Raw genomic sequence first — 21,112 nt, forward strand, 5'->3', positions numbered from 1 at the left:
TTTTTTATTACCTAACAATATGTTAGTTTACCTATGTATATATAAGTTTATATATATATATATATATATATATATATTTGTAATAATAATAATAATATATAATAAAATGTTTATAAAGTAATACATTATTTATTGATTTATGGATGTTACACACACAATATACAAAAAAAAAAATTCAAACTTCACTACAGCAAAGAGGAAATAAACAAAAAAACAACCAAAAAAACATTGTCACTACAACATTTTTGGTTTTAGGCAACACTAAATATTTCCAAAAATATAGAAGTGTTGCCTATTGTGTTGTAGAAAATCTTAGGTAATGTTTTTTAGTTATTGCTTAGTAGGCAAATTTTTTCTGAATTATTGCATATTAGGCAACAATTTTTGAATTTCCTGGCCTAAATGATAAAAAATCGTTGTCTCTAGTATAGACCACAACCACCTATGCAACGACTACAAATTCATTGTCTAATGTTAAGGCCATGATTTTTGGCTTTAAGCCATGGTTTTTTATGCCTTGCCTAAAGTCATTTTGCTATAGTGTGTTAAAAAGAAACAATAGAACAACATTACACAATACACAAATAAACTCATCAACCTTGACACCACAATACACAACCCATAAACATATACATATTTATTTCACAAAGAAAAAAAAAGATAAGAATAATACCAAAAAAACTTAGCAGAAGAAACTTAAAAGATGGAGAGAAAATTTATACCCAAAGATGACAACATTGACATCCCAAAGAACACGAAAATCATAGATGTCGAAAAGAAAAACAAAATATTTCAGAAAGAGAATATAAAAAATGCAGAAAAATAACTAAAGAACTGGTATCCAAAAAATCAACCAATAAATCAATACAAAGGAAAACAAAAGACTTGTATGACAAAAATATACAAAGAACCAATGAAACTACTTAAAAAGAAAATTAGAACAAAATTCCTAGATCTGAAACAGAAAAAGAAAATAACAGAGACAAACACAAATCTTGTATGATACAAATATACAAAGAAACCCAAAAAAACACAAAATTGTTAAATCTCAAAAAGAAAAAAAGAGACAAACAAAAAACTTTGGTAGAAATCTATAGACAACTACTAACACAACTTGAAAACACATGAAATAGCAAGGAACACGAAAACCTTAGATGGCGAAAAAAATAACGAAAGAGGCAAACAAAAAAAAAGTAGAAGAAGAACCTAACCTTCAACCTTATGGTGATTGAAAATAAGGAGAAGAACACCAATAAAAATAAGGAGAATAACACCAAAAACAAAATGGGTTGAAAAAGACCTAACTTAAACCTTATCTGGAACAAATAAGAAGTAGAACACCAACAAAAATAGGAAATAAGGAGAAGAACACAAAAAACAAAAATGGGTTCAAAAAGACCTAACGTGAACCTTATGTGAGACGAATAAGAAGCAAAAGATACGAAGAAGAGGAAGGAGCAAGAAACTAAGTTGAGCATGTCCATCAATCATTTTCTTCCCGTCCATCGAGTACAATGATATCAAACGAAGAAAAAAGGGAAGAAGCGCCAAACATTAAAATATAAAAATACCATTACAAATAATGACATCAGAAATGTGAAGGTGAGGATATAATAGTCGTTGGTGGGGAAACATTGAGAATGACAGAAAACCCACATCTAAGAACAAGTGTCACAATATTAAGATGTGTATTAAAGGAAAACGAAAATTAAAAATGACTTAAAAACATCTATTTGGACAACAATCAAAATTTTAAGAAGGGTAGAAGAGTAAATTCGTAGACATTGTTTTTCTTATATCGTTATAGGTTATTGGGTTAAAAATGTTTTTGGTCCCTTAACTTTTAGTGAATTTTGGAATTAGTCCATTTCGAAACTTCGGACTAATTTAGTCCTTCATCTTTCGAAATACGTAGATTTAGTCATTTTAATCAAATTTTGTTAGGTTTATTTGATGTTTCGTACGCATTTCAGAATTGTATTTGAGTTGTTTATATTATTTGACATATTTTTGTTTTAATGTTAAGTCAAATACTATATGAAACACGCTTGAAATATCAAATAAACATAACAAAATTTGATTAAAAGGACTAAATTTACATATTTCTAAAGATAAAAAACTAAACTGATCCAAAATTTATAAAAAACTAATTCCAAAATTTACTGAAAGCCAAGGTAAAAAAACATATTTAAAGTTAGATTATCCTCCACTAGATCAATAATAGATATTACTCGTTTAACATAATTTTTTTACTCTAATTAATTTTGAAAATTAAACCGGTTAGAAAATAGTTTCTAACCGATTCTATATAACTTTAACACCTAAACACGTACTAATTGAGTTTGGAGTCAGAGAGATGTTTGATTAGAAGAGTGAGGATGAGGTGGTATAAGAATAATTTTGAAATAACGCAGATTGAAGGAGGAAGTAAAATGGTGATGGTAATTTTGAGGTGGGAATAAGTAGGTGGAGAAGAAGGTAAGGGTGAAAAAATGGAGTATAAGAGTAGAATATGATGTTTCTCTCTCAGTGTCACACTCATCCATTAACACATTCATGTTCTCACTTTCCAATGGATCCTCCTCTCATCACTCACTCCACATTCTCCTCCGCTTACACCCTCGCCGATATTTGGCTCGGAACCTCCGACCACCACTTCTCCAAGGTCCTCCACTTTTCATGTCTTCATCAATTACACTTCAATACTTGTTTTTACAACACTCTACTTCCTCAATTAAAGTTCAATGCTTTCATGTTTTTTGCAATTCCCAAATGTTTCGAATTTCGCAAACTGCATCTAACTTATGTTGTGTTTCGGTGAAAGGGTCGTAATTCCAACTTGTATTAACTGTTTGAGAGAGGGTGTTGTATACTTTAGGGTTTAGTTTTTCGGTGAATTTGAATCGTTATGGTGTTGGCCCGTTTGCTTTGGAGGAAAGAAAATGAAGGGAGGTTGGAAATTTTGAAATTTAACACGAAGAGATTATTTGAAGGAAAGAAAAGTTTGAAGCTTTACTTTTGAAAAATGATTTTTCTGCCTTTTTCCTTTTTGTTATTTGAGTTTTCTTTTTCTTTTTCTCTATTTTTCTATTTTCTTTCCAAGTGAGGAGCTGGGTTCTGATTGATGCATTGCGTGGAAATTTGAACAGAATGACTCTAGTAGCAATAAACGGATGAAGGTGGAAGGGTCCAGTATTAAAAATGATGGTTTCAAAGAGGAAGCAGAAACAAGTTCTGTGAGTGGTAACAAGTCAAGTGAACAAAGCACTATACCTTGTGATGCACCCAAGCAAGACTATATTCACGTGAGAGCAAGAAGGGGTCAAGCTACTGATAGCCACAGTCTAGCAGAAAGAGTAACTGGCTTCTGTTTTTTTTATTTCTTGTCTCTTACAAGTTTTGCTTTCTCTTGAGCATTTTTCCTTGATCTAGAAACCAATGGAATGTTGGAACTTCTAGACATTTTCTTTTTCTTTCTTTTGTTTATATTTACTATTTGTTCACAGGCATGCCACTTAACACCACCTGTTTTGCAGGCAAGAAGAGAAAAGATCAGTGAGAGAATGAAAATTCTGCAGGACTTGGTTCCAGGGTGTAACAAGGTACTCATTATATTCTGTTGGACCATCACAAGATTAATGCTTCTATATTTCCTTTCCTTCATTGTTTGTTTGTTTGTTTTTAATGTTCAGGTAATTGGTAAAGCACTAGTCCTAGATGAGATAATCAATTACATACAGTCTCTGCAGCGTCAGGTTGAGGTGGATTTCTTCATCTTTCCATCACTTTTTGGTATTTTCACTCGATGATGTTTTCTTTTTAACTTCCAATCTAATTCTGTATGCCTAACAAATTGAGTTTTGTAGTTCCTTTCTATGAAGCTTGAAGTAGTTAATTCAAGGATGAACATGAGCCCTAACATAGATGGGTTTCCTTTAAAAGATGTAAGTTCTCAACTTTGATGTCATATTGATTTCTAATATTCAATTAATTTCCGCTTTCATAAGATTTAAACATTATGCAAAATTGTATGTGTTGGTTGCTATCAGCTTTTGGAATACTGCCGAAGAAATCTATCCTGATGCTTTGTCTGGGAAATTGTGTCTCAAATTATTCTTCTTGACTACTTTTATTTGAAAAGTCAAAAACTAATAGGATAAAGTGATTTCTTCTAACTTGTAAGTTTATGGATCTCACTGATCAGTTGGCAAAGCTTAATTGAAGTGAAGTTGGTATGGAAGAAGCAGAGAGGGAGAAAAGAAAAAGAAAGGAACTGATGGAGGAATGCAAAACCAGTTTTGAGCTGGGAAACGAATAGATCAGAACGGGAAAACAGATGATAATGTTGGTGCATAGTAATCCATAATCGGGATAAAAGCAGCTTTGTTATCAAGCAATCTAATGGCTGTCTGTAGTATCATCATATGACATCTTCCTCAAGATAACTGAAGGCTTATCAGCAGAAAGGAATGACTGAATCAGCATATAATTACCCTGATCATATCTCCATTTAACATCCAGTTTAGATGGGACAACATTTTGAAGTTCAACCTTCATGGAGAGGATAAAAGGTTGAAGCTTTCACCTACATCATCTTGAAGCGTTTTGAGAATTTTTGGTTCCAATACTGTTGATAATTGTTCTTCATTTGGATAAAATGTATTGGAATGTGCAAAAGTGCAGTTGGGATTTCGGGTGTATCAAGCTACATTAGGCTAAATCCTCAGTAGTTCACTCTGGCAAACTCCAAATTTAGCTCTATTATAAACTTGATTTGAACATCTTTAGGGAATGTGACCTTAATTTCCACCAGATTTAGAGTTCAATTCTACTTTTCAATGCGATTTCATTAATCATAATTGTAGTTATTGGTGTACCAATCATGATCATGAGTAAAAACTAGTGAAAATGATTCCCAGTGTTTATCTCAAAGATGAATATTGTGAATCAGAACTACATTTTCTTGTGTCTCTATTTGTATCTATGCCAAATTAGTTAGGCCTAAAACATTTTTCTCCTAATGATTGTGGTTACTGTGAGACTGTGTTCCCATAGTATCATGATCTTGATCAGTTAATGAATTGTTTCAGGTTGGTGGTGCTGGAATGGTATTTGGATCACAAGCAGCAACAGGGTATGCTCAGGGATCACATCCTGGATGGCTGCATATGCAGATAGGTGGTGGTTTGAGAGAACAACATAGTTTAGAGAAGTCTCATTGGGAAAGAAACATCATCAACTGATAGGTTTGATTTTCTACTAAAAAACTAAAGGTTTGGTTACATAGTGTGTTTTATTAACAACCTAGTTAACTGTTGCTGAATGTTGTAGGTTTGTATTTCCTTTGTTAGAGAATGATATAATTTACATAGAAAATGCATCTAAATACCACATGCTTCACTACATTAGCAATCAGCAACTAGAAAACAATCTTAGTGTAGTTATGGTTTTTAGTCCCTGCTGTGATAGGATTCCTACCTCCTGGTTTGATATGTATAACTATAACTATAACTATATATATATATATATATATATATATATATATATATATATATATATATATTGCTGGTATTCATTTGTGTATTTTGAATGATGACAAAAACTTTGAATTGTTTATTTGAGTAACATAGAGACTTTTTAATCTTCTTTTGTTATATTTTTCAAAAATATTTGCAGCAGGATTAGATTCTTATCAATACATAAATAGGAAAAATCGAGAGATATAGTCAAAATTTTGTATCTAGCTATCATAAGTACTTAGGACAAACACAAACATCTCAAAAAATAAGTCTGGTCTTACAATCGAGAGATATGGTCTTTTTCAATCTTGAGTTCTAGATCGATGTATATCTATAGTGTCAGTATAATCTATTCTAGACATTTTAAGTTTTTTGTCCTTTTCAATTTGTTTACAACGGCAGAATCATTTTTTGCCTCCCAACTGATATAGAATTGAGAATACGATGAGAGATATTCGTAAAATGTTTATTTTCAAACCAAGTCCACTTGTTCTTACTAGCTTGGTGTGATTTAGATTGTGAAAAATAAAATGAAAATTCAAACTAATAAAACTGATTGGATCAAATTTTACTTTTGCTTAAATTTTGATCCAAACTGGTAATTTTATTTCACGACTCTAGCAACTTTGCTTGCCAGTTAGAACTTACAAGGTATGAAGTGGTTCATTCAAACTCTGTTTAAATTTTTGAAAAGTGTGTTTTAGATTGTGAAATACTTTCTTTTAAACTTATTTTTAATCCTTATACTTCCATACTATTACAAATAATATATGATTATAACTATTTTATATCCAATTTTAACATTTAGTGACAATTTTAACATTTATTATTGGTAACTTTACAAATATTAACATTTCTTTATGTTCAAAAAATTAATAGAAAGATTAAACTCACATTTTTTTTTTAAATTTAAGACTAATAAATCAATTTTTAAACTACAGTAATCAAAACTAAATATGACAAAAAAATGCCAAAATTTGGTCCTTAAATTTATATCTGACTGTCCAAAATCTTGTTAAAACATACATTTACGTGATTTTAATGACTGTTTGATTTTATGTGGAAGAATTTTGGATCTATAATAGAACGAGTTTAAACAACTATAAGTAACTTCTACAGAGAACTAAATCTTATACTGAGTTTTACAGATAAAAATTCTGCCCATAAATCACATCGCTACAAAACCAATTTTAACCAAAATCAATTTTACCGACACTCATCCAAACACACTTTCACATATTAGCCATCACACCTATGAAATTGTTCATATTTCTCGAACACCTTGCTCTTAAATGGCCTTTGAATCCCTGTTCCCATATAGGAAAACCTGACATTTCGCTATCACAAATAAACACTGAAAAGTCTAAAATTAACCGTACGAGTTAAAACATAGCAATTCTTGTGTAAACACGTGTGATTTAAGAATGTTAACTTCAAACTTCAAAGTTCAAACATAACAGAAAGCATACTGAATTTAAGATGAATCAAGTACTGAAACTTCGAATGGATGCAATCATTTAACGCAGTCCAGTGCCACCCAATGAATTGGTTATCCTTTGTTGTACAAGACCCAAATCCTTTGGCGCCTTCGACCACTTTAGGAACCACAAAACTTTATTGAAGATTTACTGTTGAAAGTGTTCAAGATCAGCTTTGAAGTCCAGTGTCAGTGTTTAGAGATCCATTCTGGAATTGTTCACAAGATGTTAATCAATTCTCTCAGGGCATTGTTGAAGAAACATTTAATACTCTCCATTACAAATAGCACAAAAATAAACAAATCCTCGTTATCGCTCAAAGAAGAAAAAAGTGAAGACTTTCTAGATTTACAAGATATTAAATGCTTCTATTCTACTCTTTCATAAAAAAATTAGAGGGCGAGAGTTGGTATATCAGTGTCTTTTTGACTTGGAGATCACAAGTTCAAATCTTGACAACAGCCTCTTCGCATGCCTGGTAAGGCTTTATACTTCTACCTTCCCTAGATCCCATGTGAGCACTGGATTGGTCATTTTACCCTTTTATTATAATTCCTTTACTAAGATCCTAAGCCCACTAATTAACAAATTCCCAAAGTAATTGAGTTTGATCTGTGAGTGATACCTGTTTAAAGCAGCTGAACTGATGGGAATCACACCTTCAGGAGATACAAGAGCATCAACCGGAAGATCAGACGGAGTAATTGGTATTACTCCTTCATCCAGAATTTGTTCAGAATAAGACAGAGCAACTGCAAATCAAAGCCAAATTGCTAGATCATGTGACACATGTTTATGGGTTTGGTTCAACCAAAATTATGTATCCTGCAAGGAAGAACTGCATACCAAGCAAGGGTTGCCTCCAATTCCTCGTCTTTGCCAAGTCTTGGTAATTCTTCAGGAAGGTATCATAGTAACTGTAGAAGGTGGATATTAACTGTAACAAACTTGGACTACAATTTCATATCATTTGTTACAAAAATAATATAATTCAGGATATGAAATGTCAAAAGTGAAGCATAAGAGTTTGTGAAGTAGTCACCAATACATGGCAGAATTACTAATTCAGCTCACAAATTTCAGAACAACTCAGAATTTATATAATGAGGCAGATTTCAACTCTTAATTTAGACAGGAGAAACAAATGTGAAAACCATACCCTCCACCACGACCTAAACGTCTTCCAGCTCTGTCAAATGCAAGTCCTGGGAAGAACAATAATACAGATCAGCTACATTCAAACTATGACAATAAAAAATATGACAAACGTACCAGGTAAAAGGAACAAATCAACAGGATCATTTGCCTGCATAACTGTACCAAAGAGATCTCTCAAATGGTTGTTGATAATGCCAATCAGGATTATAAGAAAATACATTAAATGGAAGTCAACCCTACAAGAATCAGAAAAATTTGAAACTAAGTGAACAAAATTAGCCCAGATAAGGAAAAGGAGGATACACATAGCTTTTATCCAGACCCAGTGGAAGCTGCTTTGTAAAAGTTAAGCTATTGTGAAGCTTTACTTTGTTGTTTTTTCATTAAAAGAAATATCAAAAGAGCTCACATCTTTTAGCTGAAGAAACCCCAGTTAGAATATGCAAACTGCATACAAATTCATGTCAACCACCCACTGTTCACATTGACCCAAAGAAAAACCAGATATCTGACAATTTTACATCAAAAGGAGGACAGATAAGTTTCCAAAAATTAGTCTCACGTGCTGTAACAGAGTACGGCCTGATAACAGTGGCATTTTTGAAAATATTGAAACTTCAATCCGAAAGTTAAGCAGCTTGTTTTTGCAAGTATGCTTATACCTACGAAAGCTAAACCGCAAGATTTTAAAATTAAGGTTGCAACATCAAGGATTTTGGGATCTCTGTGAGAAATTAGCTGAATTTCTGTGTCCTTGGACACGGTCTACCAGCGTCAAAAGGTTTCACCCCAGACTAATCTTCCTCGGCCGAAAGGTAAGTAAAGCCCGGCCAAAATTAGCTGCATTTGATTGCAATTTTCCACTATTTAAAATCACAACTAAGCCACAACCACAACTGCAAATTAAAAAAAATGCTGAAGCAGCAAGAAGATCAAAACCAAACAAAATGGTTGGACGAAGATCAAGCGACTCATTTTATATCAATAAATCTCACTTAAAGTATCATGCTAAATATACACTGTTTGATCTTCATCTAATTGTTCCAATTGATGAATGGGCGAATGCAGGGATCCATTTCTAATCACGAGTTTAGTAGTCAATGAAAAAGAACAAAACCAGCAAGCTTATTGCCATAAAAATCAACAAACTCACGTACATGATTGTATAAACACCTTAGCTCTATGTACTCAAAAACCAAGAAGCAAAAAGGGGCAAGAGAAGTACCATCTTCACGCGCATTTCCATCAGCATCAACCGGAGCAGGTTCTAAGATGTCCATTGAATTCGCAACCAGATCATCAATTCGCGATATGTGGAGCATTCGCATGTGACTATTTTTATCCTCCACGCGCGGCACATACAGCTTTTTCCCACCTGCACACACTCCACAATATTCGGAGGAAGCGCTTCAAAAACGCTCAACAACAGCTTCTCAAGAAAAAGCACATAATAGGAATTACTGCGTTTTTCCGACAATTAGTACCATTGTATTGCAAAATTTGTGACAAGATTTTAAATGTGTCGACTTCGCGTAGCGCAGCGCAGCTTATGTAGGCGCAAAGCCTGCGACTGGATTTGAACCAGGGAGCTTCGAGAACAATGTCCTGAACGGCGTTATCTGGAAAATAGTGAAAAGTTGAATATACAGAGAGAAGTTTTAATCCGTGAAACAAACAGTGTCTTAGACTCAGATTTGTGATACCTTGGTGAGATCTGAGGGAGGGTTGAATGGACTTGAGCGTTTTTCTGACCTGCGTTCGGATTAAGCGCTTTTGTTTAAAAACGGCGTCGAGATCGTCGTGGGTGGGAGTGGTGGTGGAGCTCATCCTCAATTGTCCAAACGCTGCTCTAGAGCAACACTGTGCAATTATCATCTTCGTTCGCATACTTTTTTCTCACTTTTATTCTTCATTAAAATAAATTGTATTTATTTATATTATTTTTCCCCACTCCTTCATTCATTTGTTTTTTATGCGTCCTTATGCAAATGGTTAGAGCTAATAATATTTTTTGTTTTATTTTATTTTTTAAAACCATGTTGATAATTTGAAAACGGCTGGTTATTCATTGCGAAAAAGGGTTAATAACTTGTCATAATAGTAGAGGTGAGTTTTTATGAATGTTTTACTATTTGAATGGAATACAAAATTTACAATTCTTCCATGAGAGAAGTTCATACTAAATAATAAAAAAGAAACGGAAAGGTTGACAATAATAGTTTTATAAACAAGCAAACCCTAGACAAGTTTGTCCAAATGATCCAAGTAAAGCTAGAGAAGCCTAGAAATGGGGATCTTAAAAACCTATTACAAGACATGGTCAGAGAGCAATTTAAATATTTTACAGGGACATTCTTGAGGCATAAGAAAGTCTTTCATGCTTTCGACACTTGAGCTGCCATTTGGCAAAGAACCTTTAGTATCAGAATAACTCGGAATCTTTACCACAAGGAAGACTTTTCTGGTCTTTCTATTATAGGCTGAGCCTCATGAAGTTCAATTATCTTCATTCTGAGCCTCATCAACACTTAAAGGGCCAGTTACTATAAAACAAAAATAGGCATCATGCACTGTCTACCTCAGAGGAGTTCATAACAAGGTGACTGAGTTTCTCTAGATTCTGTGATATCTCTGTCAAAATTTTGGTACCTTCACCATCTTTCTCCTCTTTATTGGAAACAAGGTCTAAAAACCCACTGTTGGCTTCTAGAGCCTTCACTCTTTCAGCAAGAAAAGACAGTTCTTTTGGTAGAAAGATTTCGCCTCCTTTTCCTGTTACAACACAAACATTGTTAGGAATGTTAATAAGCACAATGGTAGACAAATCCTCCCAGATTTGTCCTTCAGAGTCACTTGTTGTATCCCCACAATTTTTTTCTCAAATTGGTGAAAAAATTAGTCCTCTGATGATCTAAATGTTACAATATTAGTCTTCTATAAATTGTTACCAAATTAGTTTTTATCTGCATAATGTCGCCATAGTATCTTTATGCAAGATGTGACTAGTAGAAATTAGTGACAATGATCCAGTTTGAATAAGCTTCTGCATAAGTTCCACTAGAGGAGAAAAAGAAGAAGCATAAATGAAATAAGTTTCTTCACAAGTTAAAATGAGATTATGTATACAGATAAGTGTTTACAGATAAGTTTTTACAAACAAATTCAAAATCTTTGGAGAACTAATGTAATGGAAGCTTAAATCCTTGAGGCAGTAACTTAGGAACCAAATTTCTCAAGGGCTAATGTGGTAATGTAGCTTTGGAAATGTTATCTCTAATAATTATAGAATTACAATACTAGCTATTCATGAAGGCATGCCTGCTATGTTACCTTTCTCATTGTCTAAATTATTAACACTGTCAGAGCTAGACAGTAAGGAGGAATAAACTCCACTTTCTTCAAAGGGATTTCTACTTTCTACTTTCTTTATCCGGCCAAGAAGATGTGCTCTCTCTGCTTTAAAAGCTTTGACTGATTCACTGTGTCTTATCCCTCCATTTTCTGTCTGAGATGACGCAACTTGATTATCATTACCTTCATTGAACCTAAATGAAGAGCTGTTACGAAGGGACGAGATAACTCCTTCTGCTAAGCATCCATATTGTTTCTTATAAACCTCCAATTCAGCTTGTAAAGCTTGCACTTCTTCAGTACTTGCTTGCAGGGCTTCTTCATCATACTCAGCCTGCTCTTCCATCATTCTCTGATACTGCAAAGCCTCCATTTGCACCGCTGCCTTTTCAGCCTGTAGCCGGGTGATCATGGCCATTGCATTGTTGGCAGCAACAGCTGAAGCACTTCTTTCTTCATCTAGCTCCATGTACAAAGCCATGAGTGATTTGCGATCCAAACGAACTTGTCTGTTCAAATTGCTTAAGACGGCATCATCAAAGTCACTTTGGGTTACCTCATTAGACTCAGAGGCAAATTCTGTCTTTTCCAGTGGTGATTTCCTGCTAATTCTGTAAGTCCACCTGGGACTGTTGTTTGCAGAATCGGTGAGTGGGATACCAAAGAACTTATTGCCCCTTGTAAAAGTTGGGGTGAATTTGCTGGACTCATCATTCAGATCATCAAGTTCTGACAATACAGGAGGCATTGAGATAGATTTGTGGTCGTCCCTTACTGTATGGAACAAAATCATTATTTTATACCACAATTAAAAGATACCACGTTTTCTGTCATGAGTAAATGTTCAGTGTCTATTGGCACAAGTAATCAAGAGTAGAATTAAATGAAATAATAACAATAAAGTTTTTTGTTGCCCCAATGATGAAGTTGTCTTAATATTATTCAGACAATGTGTTTGTGCAGCCAGAAAGATATCATTTTTTGTTATAATCTACAGAAGCATGGTATCAGGAAATTCTAGTTTACATGTAACATTTAAAGCAAACTCCAAAGAAAGAAAATCTAATTTTGCATATACTCACATTTAACATTCGGACTATTTATATTGAAGTCATCCTCCTGAAGCTCGGAATCGTGATATGACATAAACTTTAGTTCTTTGTACCTCATGTGAGGCAATTCCAGAGAATGAGAATCGTCATTTTTTGATGAAAATGGAAAAGCTCGTGGTGAAGGATTCGGGGCTCGCGCAAACGATGAGGAGTGCTTCACTTTTGCATTGGTAGTCCTCATTTTCAAAGGCTCTCCACAGCAAGAACACCTTTGGTTGTTGAGTCTGTCAACCTGCATGAACCCATCATCCTTCAAACTCAACTGAATCGGTTGGCCATCCTGAACAAAGCACTCCAAATCCTTGTGCAAAATCCCTACAAGGGACTTGTATGTGTCACAATCCGATTCCTTCTCCGTTGCAAATGAAAGAAGGCACCCCTCACACATTTTCCTTATGTCAGAGAGCTTCTTGTGATTGTGACAAAACGCCAAAGACGACATGTCCTTCTTGTGAGCCTCACAAACAGACTCATTGTAATAGAAATCATGATTTCTGTGAACCAGAACATGATCAAACCTGGTGCACAGCCAGCAAGGGATATGCAATTCAAAGAATCTTGCATACTCATTGGCCGCAAATGCAAGAAAACCGTCAAGGAAGAGTATGAATATCAGCACCCATTCAAGCAACACATAGATCACAAAATGTGTGAACCTCCCCATTTCTTGCTCAACAAAAGTAGAAAATGATCGAGTAGCCATTTTGGTAGTTTTCTCTCTTTCCTTTCTGTTTTTTTGTTTTTATTTTGTTTTCTCTGTCCTTATTAACAGCATGCAGATCAATGCAACAAAACAGCAAAGCTTCTGTAATCTTTGATGGTGCCGAAGATCAAACAAAAAAATAAAATAAAAGGTGGGTGTGGATTAAGAAAGAAAAAGATAGGAACTTAGAATGTGGGAAGAAGGAGGAAGATCATGACCTTGGTTGGGGATGAGACCAAGATCTTTCTCTCAGCGTGTGTCTCTCTCAGTGGCACGTTTGCAAAGGAAAGAAAAGAGAATGTGAAAGGTGGAACTCAATTAGCCGTAAATAGAAGAAATTAAAACCAATGGAGGCTGTTAGGCAGACAATTACCTGAAATAACGGTCTATCATGCCTCTCCCAATTTTGTTCCCAAATTACAAAAACAGATACCTCTTCCTTTTCCCATTGCCAAACTCTTCTTACACCATTTTTCTTCACACTTCTCATTCACAGCTGCTAGTCATTACAACTACCATTCAAAGATTTAAATGTTACAAGGTCAATCTTATCAGGAATATTAAGGTACTGTGTAAAAACAGAATACTGAATGAATTTATTAACATATGCTCTCAGCCTATATTATTTTATATTATTATACTACAAAATGAAGCCATAATTTATCTATGACATATTTATAAATTTGGAGTTATACTCTATTTTGAATAAATCTTTATCTCTTCTAGCTTAAATTTTCAAAAAGGTTATATTACAAATTACCATGTCTAATAAAATATTGTTTTAAAATAATCACCTTTAAATCACACCAACAATACTTTTTTTAATAATTGACAATATAAATTTTTTTATCTTAACAATGTACAGAAATTAAACTCATTTTTTTATCATTAATAAAATAACCTTTCTTTCACGAGAAAAATAGTTGGAGGAATGTCTTTCTGAATGAACAGTAATTTTCACAGTTTAATATCTTTCGAATTAAAGATTCAAATTTGCCGAAACCAAGACTTACTTCATATTTTTTGATTGCCCCGAAAATACTACTTATCCTAAAGAGGTTTAGGTAAAATTTAAGAAAAACGACAATATTACTGTTTTATTTGTGAAAGATAAATGGAATCCGAAACAAAAAAAGAATTGTTCCTTCAATATATATTTGGGAGTTGTAAATTCGTTAAAATGAATAGTAATTATTAATTATTACATTTATTAGATCTTGTATTTAAATTTGATGAATTCCTGTACAGCCAAAATAATTCGTACTCTTCATATTTCAGACATACTTGTAGATATTCATATAATGCACTAAACTCAACTGAACTAAAAGTATTACTCATTTATAGTAACTGGTAAAGTACTCTATAGTAAATTAGAATAAACCTGATATAACTAAAATCGAGTTTCTTCGTCATCATAGATAAGAGAAAAGGAATAAAAAATAAATAAAAATTAACTTATATACACAACATAATTTCTAGAAGTTATCTCATGTAATTTCTTTAAGTTTTTATTTTTAAATTAGGTACAAGTTAATTTTATCTTGTAATATCTCATAAATAATTTCTAATAAAGATAGTTCCAAGAATGACATTTGGATTCCCAGAGTCCTTGGCACGTATAAGAGCAACGAGAGGCATTGAACTGTAAGCAATGGACTCAGCAACCTCTAACCATTGCTCCGAAATGTATAAGTCTGGTGAAGGGTCATAATCCATCTCTGTTCTCTCTGCAAAACTGCAAGATAACTTTTCTTCATTAAAAATAAATGGAACAGTGCATTGCATGAAAACGACAACGGAATCTTGAACCCTACCTGCTGGGTGATTGAGTGAGTTTGAAGAACGCGAGGGCTCTTCCCTGATTTATCAACGTTGCCTGAATTTAAAACTAAATTGGGTTTTGATTTTTTAGTTTTTGGGCGCGGGTCGGGTACAAAACGTCTCACACACCTTAACAAAATAAATAAAGTAACAATAGAGTGGAAAGCACGATATTTATTTATTTATTTATAAAAATAGGTATTCAATTTATGGATAGTAAAAATAGGTATGCAATAAATAGGTTAAAAATAGATTAAAAAAAAAACATAAAAGTATTACTGATGAATTTTAAACTTCTTTTCAACATTTATCCTCTATCAAATTATACTCAATTTTTCGTATATTTATTTTATCTCCATCATATTTCACATTCAACGAACAATAAGATAAGTACTTGGTTTCACTCTTGCATATCAAAATGCATCATCATCTAATGGTTACTCTCATTATCGTACTCCGGTGGCTCGCGCGTAGCTCTTTTATCTTGTGGTTGGATAAAATATTTCAATCAAGAAATTAAAATTTATTGTATTTGAATTTTTTTTAATTGAATTTTATTAATTTTTTAAATATTTTTTTGACAGAGTAATTCAAATATCACACATTTTAATTTTTTGTTTCGATAAAATAATTAAATTTTTTTATGAGATAAATTTTTATTTTAATAATATTTATTTTAATATATAAAATTTTAAATTAAATTTAGAAAATAGATTATTCAACTTAAAAAATTTAAATTAGATGAAATTTCAATGGGGTTCACTTAATCGAATTCAACCAAATTTCTGTCAGCATAAATTCAATCTAATTTGGTATAGGTTGAGATCGACTCAATCGAATTTGGCCGAGGTCGACTCAGCCAAATGCGGTCCAATTTCGGACAAGGTTGACTTGATTGAATTTCAGTCAAAATCAACTCGGCCAAATTTGACCAAATTCGATCGAGTCAACTCGGTCAAATTTCAGCTAAGTCGGTCTCGACCAAAATTTGGTTGTACTCGGTCAAGACGGCCCCGACTGAATTTGATCGAGTTAGTCACAACCAAGTTTCGATCGAGTTGGCCCTAGATAAAGATTTAGTCAAATTCGGTCAAGTCGGCTCCAATCGAAATTTGGCCAAATTCGATCGAGTTAGTCCAGACCGAATTTCGGCCAAGTCATCATCGAGCGAAATTTGACTGAATTTGGTCGAGTTATTCCTAGTCATTCGGTCAAGTCAGGCCTAGCCATCTTTTATCTAACCAATGAAGAATTTCACAACTTGGAGAATTTCAATTTCCTTCTTTTTTGAGTGAATTTGAAATTCTATTATTTTATTTATTTGAAATACATTTTTAAAATTCCTTAATTTCAATTTCTTTTTTATTTTCTCATCTAAACAAGTCATTTTACTTTAAAGAAATTCAAAAATTTTAAATAAATGAATTAATCTCTTAAATTACCTCATCCAAACACACCATTAGGATTATCTGTGCTCTTCTCACTCTTTTAGGGTTTTGGTAACTTATTCCAAAGTGGTTATTATAGTTGATGATCTGGTAATGTGTTGCAATTCTGGTGTGGACTGGTTATATTATATATGCAAGTTTTCTTATGTGAGTGGTTGGGAAACAAATAAATTTGCAATAAAAGAAAACATCATTTTTTATGTCGGTTGTGGTTATAACCAACTTAAAAAGTGACACTTTCTATCTTGGTATTTGCTTGTGTTGTGTAGTATAGCGTCTACGTTGTCTTTTACTCTTGTTTCTTTATGTAGCCCATGGAACGGTTCGTAGGTTAGCTCGTTAGTAAAGCAAGGAAATTTTACTGGCGGTAGCAATTGTACCTTTGACCTATGTCTAGCCGCTTCTTTGATCATCGCATTCATTATTGATTCACATTCTATCCTCAGACGGGAAGTCTCAAAGCTCTTTTGCCAGCACTGAGGAACTTGATGATTTTGAGATAGACGCGATTTGACAATTAGCGGAGGTGTCATCTTCTAAACCTACTTTTCTTAAGTCAATAGAGTACGACCTCGATCAACAAAACCCATTCACGTATGGTATAACCGGCATAAAAAGTGACTTTTATTACAGATTTGTCGATTCCACCACTTGGTCCTGATCCAATTATGAGTGTGGAAATGCTTTCATCCACTAGATTCCAAAACTCCTTGCACCTAAGAAAAGATTTTATTCTCATAATTGGTTATAACTAACTAAACTACAAATTTCTTATTAACTAATTATATATTATATAATTAGGTATAATTTGTCTTATTTGTCTTACTTATTTTTTTTAATATTTTAGCATAGACTAAAAAACTTATAAAGACATATTGATTTTACAGGAAGCACTAACTCAATTTCTTTCTCACCCATATTAATACTTACATATTTTATAAGTTTTATAATTATTACTATCTTTAGTGTTAGAGAATCATTTAGAGATGGATCTCAGTAACAACTTAATGTTCAATTCTTGAACGTTAAAGCTTGACTTCTTAGAAATGTCACTTTTTCACCTCATGAGAGCACACTCCTTTCTGGTAAGAATATTTGGTGTGATTTGAGAATGTTTTCGAAGATCCTCCAAATGGGTTACCACCTCTAATATAACATCAAATTGACTTTATCCCTAGTTTTTCTTTGCTAAATAGACCAACTTGCATTGGTGAAACTTGACAAAAAACTTAGAGGTACCAAATTAGATTTTTTTGTTATATATAAATTATTTTTTTCTAATTAAATAAAAACTCTACATTTTCTCTACTTAAACCATTTTCACAAAGTAATTATCGTAGCATTTTTTAATTTCTAATCTTTCTATTTCATTGAATTCACGCAACATAGGTATTTTAATTTATTCCAATTCAAGGTTATTCAATATGTGTAACACAATTCATAAAACAGTCCAAGATACATCAATAAAAATTTACAAATGAAAAACACAAAATCCCCATTCTTACATAAATCATAATAGAATATTAATCTTTATTCGTGAGAAATATTGTGACAATGCGTTATTCAATCTATTTATTCTCCTATCTTCGTTTCCGATATATCTTTTTATCTTTCTTTTTACTCTTATACTTTCTTGATGATTTATTAAAAAAGAATCAATTTTATTAACCAACATTTATCAAATTAGTTTTTATTTTATTTTTAAACAATAAAGATATATAAATAAATAATATATAAATAAAATAATGAAATTGTTTCTTAAACTTATTATAAATAATTTAAAAATATATAAAATTAAATTAAAATTTTTTTGGGGAGTCATGACTCTCCTCTATCTTGTTGAAGTTCCGCCAATGCCAACTAGTAAAACTAACCTAGAAGAGTTAAGAAATTCAAAAGCAAGTAGAAGAGTGGATTGAATGTGAATGAGTAAGATATACCTAGAGTACTTGTGATATGCCAATTATCCTTGTTCTTAAAAAAAATGTAGTTGGTGTATGTGCATGAATTGTTGTAGTTGGTGTATGTGCATGAATTATCGTGTCATCGACAATATTACAATCAAATATATAGACATCCCTAATTCCAAGACTTAATGAATTGTATGGACCCTGAACATGTTTCCAATATTGATTTGAAAAACAAATATAACCAAACAAGGCTTAAAGAAAGAGATGAATATTAAACTACTTTCAAAACAAAGTTTGAATTATGAGTGATTAGTCATGCTTAAATTCACCTAACACATTGTAGACAAGTTTTTTCTATTGTATATTTTGATGATATTTTGATTATATGAGTATATGTATCATATAAAAAGTGCTTGAAACCTTTAAGAAAGAAATATTATTTGTTAATAAAGATAAATGCATATTTAAGATGAATCATGTAGTATTCCTAAAATTTGTTGTGAGTTTCAAGGGAGTTGAAATGAATGGTATGAAAATGTGAAAGTAATTAGAGATTGACCAATTCCTACAAATATTAATGAAGAAGTTTTCATGAGCCACATAGTTTCTATGGAAATTTGGGGAGATAAAGAGTTGTATGTTTTTACTAGAACTTTGTAAAATATACATTTTTTTTTCCTAAAAGAGTTTTATGATCAATAGTAATCATGAATTCCTTCCATCTTTGAAAATTCAATGTAAGCTTAACCAGAAACATGCTTAATGAATATGAATAAGGTATACAAATAATTTTGTTGTGTGATCAAACATAAATAAGAAAATGACAATAAAATGAGATATGCCCAATGCATTATTTAATAGTCTTAAACAAAATGTTAAATTTTGATAACTTGAGAGACTCGTACACAAAAGATGATGATTTCTCCAATATTTTCCGTTGATGCTCAAAGGATTTGCACAAACTAAAAAAAGAATACAATTGATTAGAGATTATGTCAATTACAAACAAAAAAGTCTTGAAATTTTTGTATCAAAAAATAAAATTAACCAAGAATTATTGTCGAAATCGCGACGGGACAACGAACTAAAAATAAAAATTTTGTAAAAATAGAGTTTGGAGTCGCCACTATAGTTATTATAGGAAACTATGAAAAACCATAAAAAAGAACCAAGGTATGCGAAAAATCAGATTTTGGGTCCGGGAGTCGATTACGCGTGGGGAAGGTATTAACACCCTCACAACGTTCGTCTTAAGATGGTACCTTTAATTAAATGTGCAAAAGTTATGTGATTTTTTCAAAATATTTAATTTTCCCCAAAAATATTAATAAAAGAATGTACAGAAAACAACAAAACTATTTGTTTTTCAAGTAAATTCAAGTAAATTCTTTTTTTTCTAATCTTTTATTTTTTATTTTTTTAATCATTTACAAATTTTTAATATTTTTTTAAGTTATTTTAGAGTAGTTGTGGATGTCATTGCGACGTGAGTAACCAAATAGATATAAAAGAATAAACAAAGAAAGATATATTTTATTTTTAGATCATCTGTATATATTTTTAAAAAAAGCAAAAGTTTAAATTGGATATCATGCGACACGAGCGGCCGGGCAGACAATAAAGAAAGGGGAAAAAATATTTTTTATGATTAAAAAAAAGAATGAAAATTGAAAAAAACTAAATCAAAAGCTGAAAGAAAAAATTGAGAGTGACGTACCTTAACAAAAAATTTCAATATCTCCTCACCTTTTTCTCTTTTCTTTTTTGTTTTTGCTTCCTTTTCTAATTTGTGTTTGTTTTTCCAATAGAGATAAAGAGGAGAGGTGTCTATATGGATGGTAATGAGAGGAAGAGAGAGTGTAGAGAATGTTTTTTTTTTTTAAGAGAGATTAGAAAGGAGGTGTGTATGTGGGAGTGGTGATGGGAAAGAATTAGAGAAGTGTATAGAATTATCTTTTTCTGTTTTCTTCATATGACAGAGTACGTATTTATATTCACATATTGTAATATCAATGCAATCCTAGCCTTAATTGTAATGAATGAACAATATAAGGAAAGAATTGGTCATGATAGTAGTACATTATAGAGAGCAAATCAGAGCACAAAATCAATCAAGATCAGTAATATTGATTCTAACCATTAACAAATCAGAGCACAAAATCATATCCCAATTAGTAATATTGATTCTTAACATTTGAAAGAAATATTGCTTCTAATTATTAAAATCAATCATTAATTTCTCTATCAGAACAAAGGTAGAAGATATGTTGAGTTGTTGGACTCATAAAGAGGGGTGTGATAACAAATTAGGTTCTTCCTTCTTTTTTTCCTTTTTTTCTTTCTTTTTTTTTAAATTAAAGTTTGAAAATCTTTGAAGAAAATTTTGTTTCACATTTTTTTTATTTTTTTATTAACTAAAAACCTTTTCTTGTTTTTTGAAAATAAATTTATTCACCCGGACAAGATTGAGTGTTGACAATTATCAACATTTATATTTGTAAATTACTTATAATTATTTAATATTTAAATAATTTTTATATTTACTGATTGATTGAAATATTTCATCTAATAAAATAATTAAAACTCAGTAAATTTAAATTTTTTTATTTAAA

At 32.0% G+C, this 21,112-nt stretch overlaps 3 protein-coding genes across 7 annotated transcripts; 1 reads left to right on the forward strand and 2 right to left on the reverse strand.

The window, feature by feature from the left end:
* Positions 1-2,421: 2,421 nt before the first annotated feature.
* LOC114162406 (transcription factor BHLH089-like) lies at positions 2,422-5,625 on the forward strand. 2 transcript variants are annotated; one of them, XM_028046277.2, is made up of 6 exons: positions 2,422-2,665; positions 3,150-3,356; positions 3,537-3,602; positions 3,693-3,761; positions 3,867-3,944; positions 4,205-4,450. In XM_028046277.2, exons 1-6 carry the CDS (start codon positions 2,513-2,515, stop codon positions 4,220-4,222), a joined length of 591 nt encoding a protein of 196 aa, XP_027902078.1. In that variant the 5' UTR covers positions 2,422-2,512; the 3' UTR covers positions 4,223-4,450. The 2 variants fall into 2 exon arrangements, with proteins under 2 accessions (XP_027902078.1, XP_027902077.1); XM_028046276.2 differs by lacking the exon at positions 4,205-4,450 and adding an exon at positions 5,091-5,625 and having other exon boundaries at positions 2,426-2,665.
* A 1,154-nt stretch (positions 5,626-6,779) lies between these two features.
* On the reverse strand, positions 6,780-10,068 carry 5-FCL (5-formyltetrahydrofolate cycloligase). Of its 4 annotated transcripts, none has more exons than XM_028048787.2 (8): positions 9,859-10,068; positions 9,640-9,774; positions 9,381-9,530; positions 8,270-8,311; positions 8,157-8,202; positions 7,844-7,914; positions 7,623-7,749; positions 6,780-7,205 (listed from the first exon to the last, which is right to left on the reverse strand). In XM_028048787.2, exons 1-8 carry the CDS (start codon positions 10,040-10,042, stop codon positions 7,193-7,195), a joined length of 768 nt encoding a protein of 255 aa, XP_027904588.1. In that variant the 5' UTR covers positions 10,043-10,068; the 3' UTR covers positions 6,780-7,192. The 4 variants fall into 4 exon arrangements, with proteins under 4 accessions (XP_027904588.1, XP_085522554.1, XP_085522552.1 ...); XM_085666428.1 differs by having other exon boundaries at positions 9,381-9,539; XM_085666426.1 differs by lacking the exon at positions 6,780-7,205 and adding an exon at positions 7,224-7,518 and having other exon boundaries at positions 9,381-9,539.
* A 252-nt stretch (positions 10,069-10,320) lies between these two features.
* On the reverse strand, positions 10,321-13,720 carry LOC114164209 (putative myosin-binding protein 5). The gene is made up of 3 exons (XM_028048785.2): positions 12,589-13,720; positions 11,486-12,280; positions 10,321-10,927 (listed from the first exon to the last, which is right to left on the reverse strand). Exons 1-3 carry the CDS (start codon positions 13,319-13,321, stop codon positions 10,719-10,721), a joined length of 1,737 nt encoding a protein of 578 aa, XP_027904586.1. The 5' UTR covers positions 13,322-13,720; the 3' UTR covers positions 10,321-10,718.
* Positions 13,721-21,112: the final 7,392 nt, after the last annotated feature.

Source organism: Vigna unguiculata, chromosome 9, assembly GCF_037176805.1.
Source record: "Vigna unguiculata cultivar grain cowpea cultivar isolate G323 ecotype 2 chromosome 9, ASM3717680v1, whole genome shotgun sequence".
NCBI lineage: Eukaryota > Viridiplantae > Streptophyta > Magnoliopsida > Fabales > Fabaceae > Vigna > Vigna unguiculata.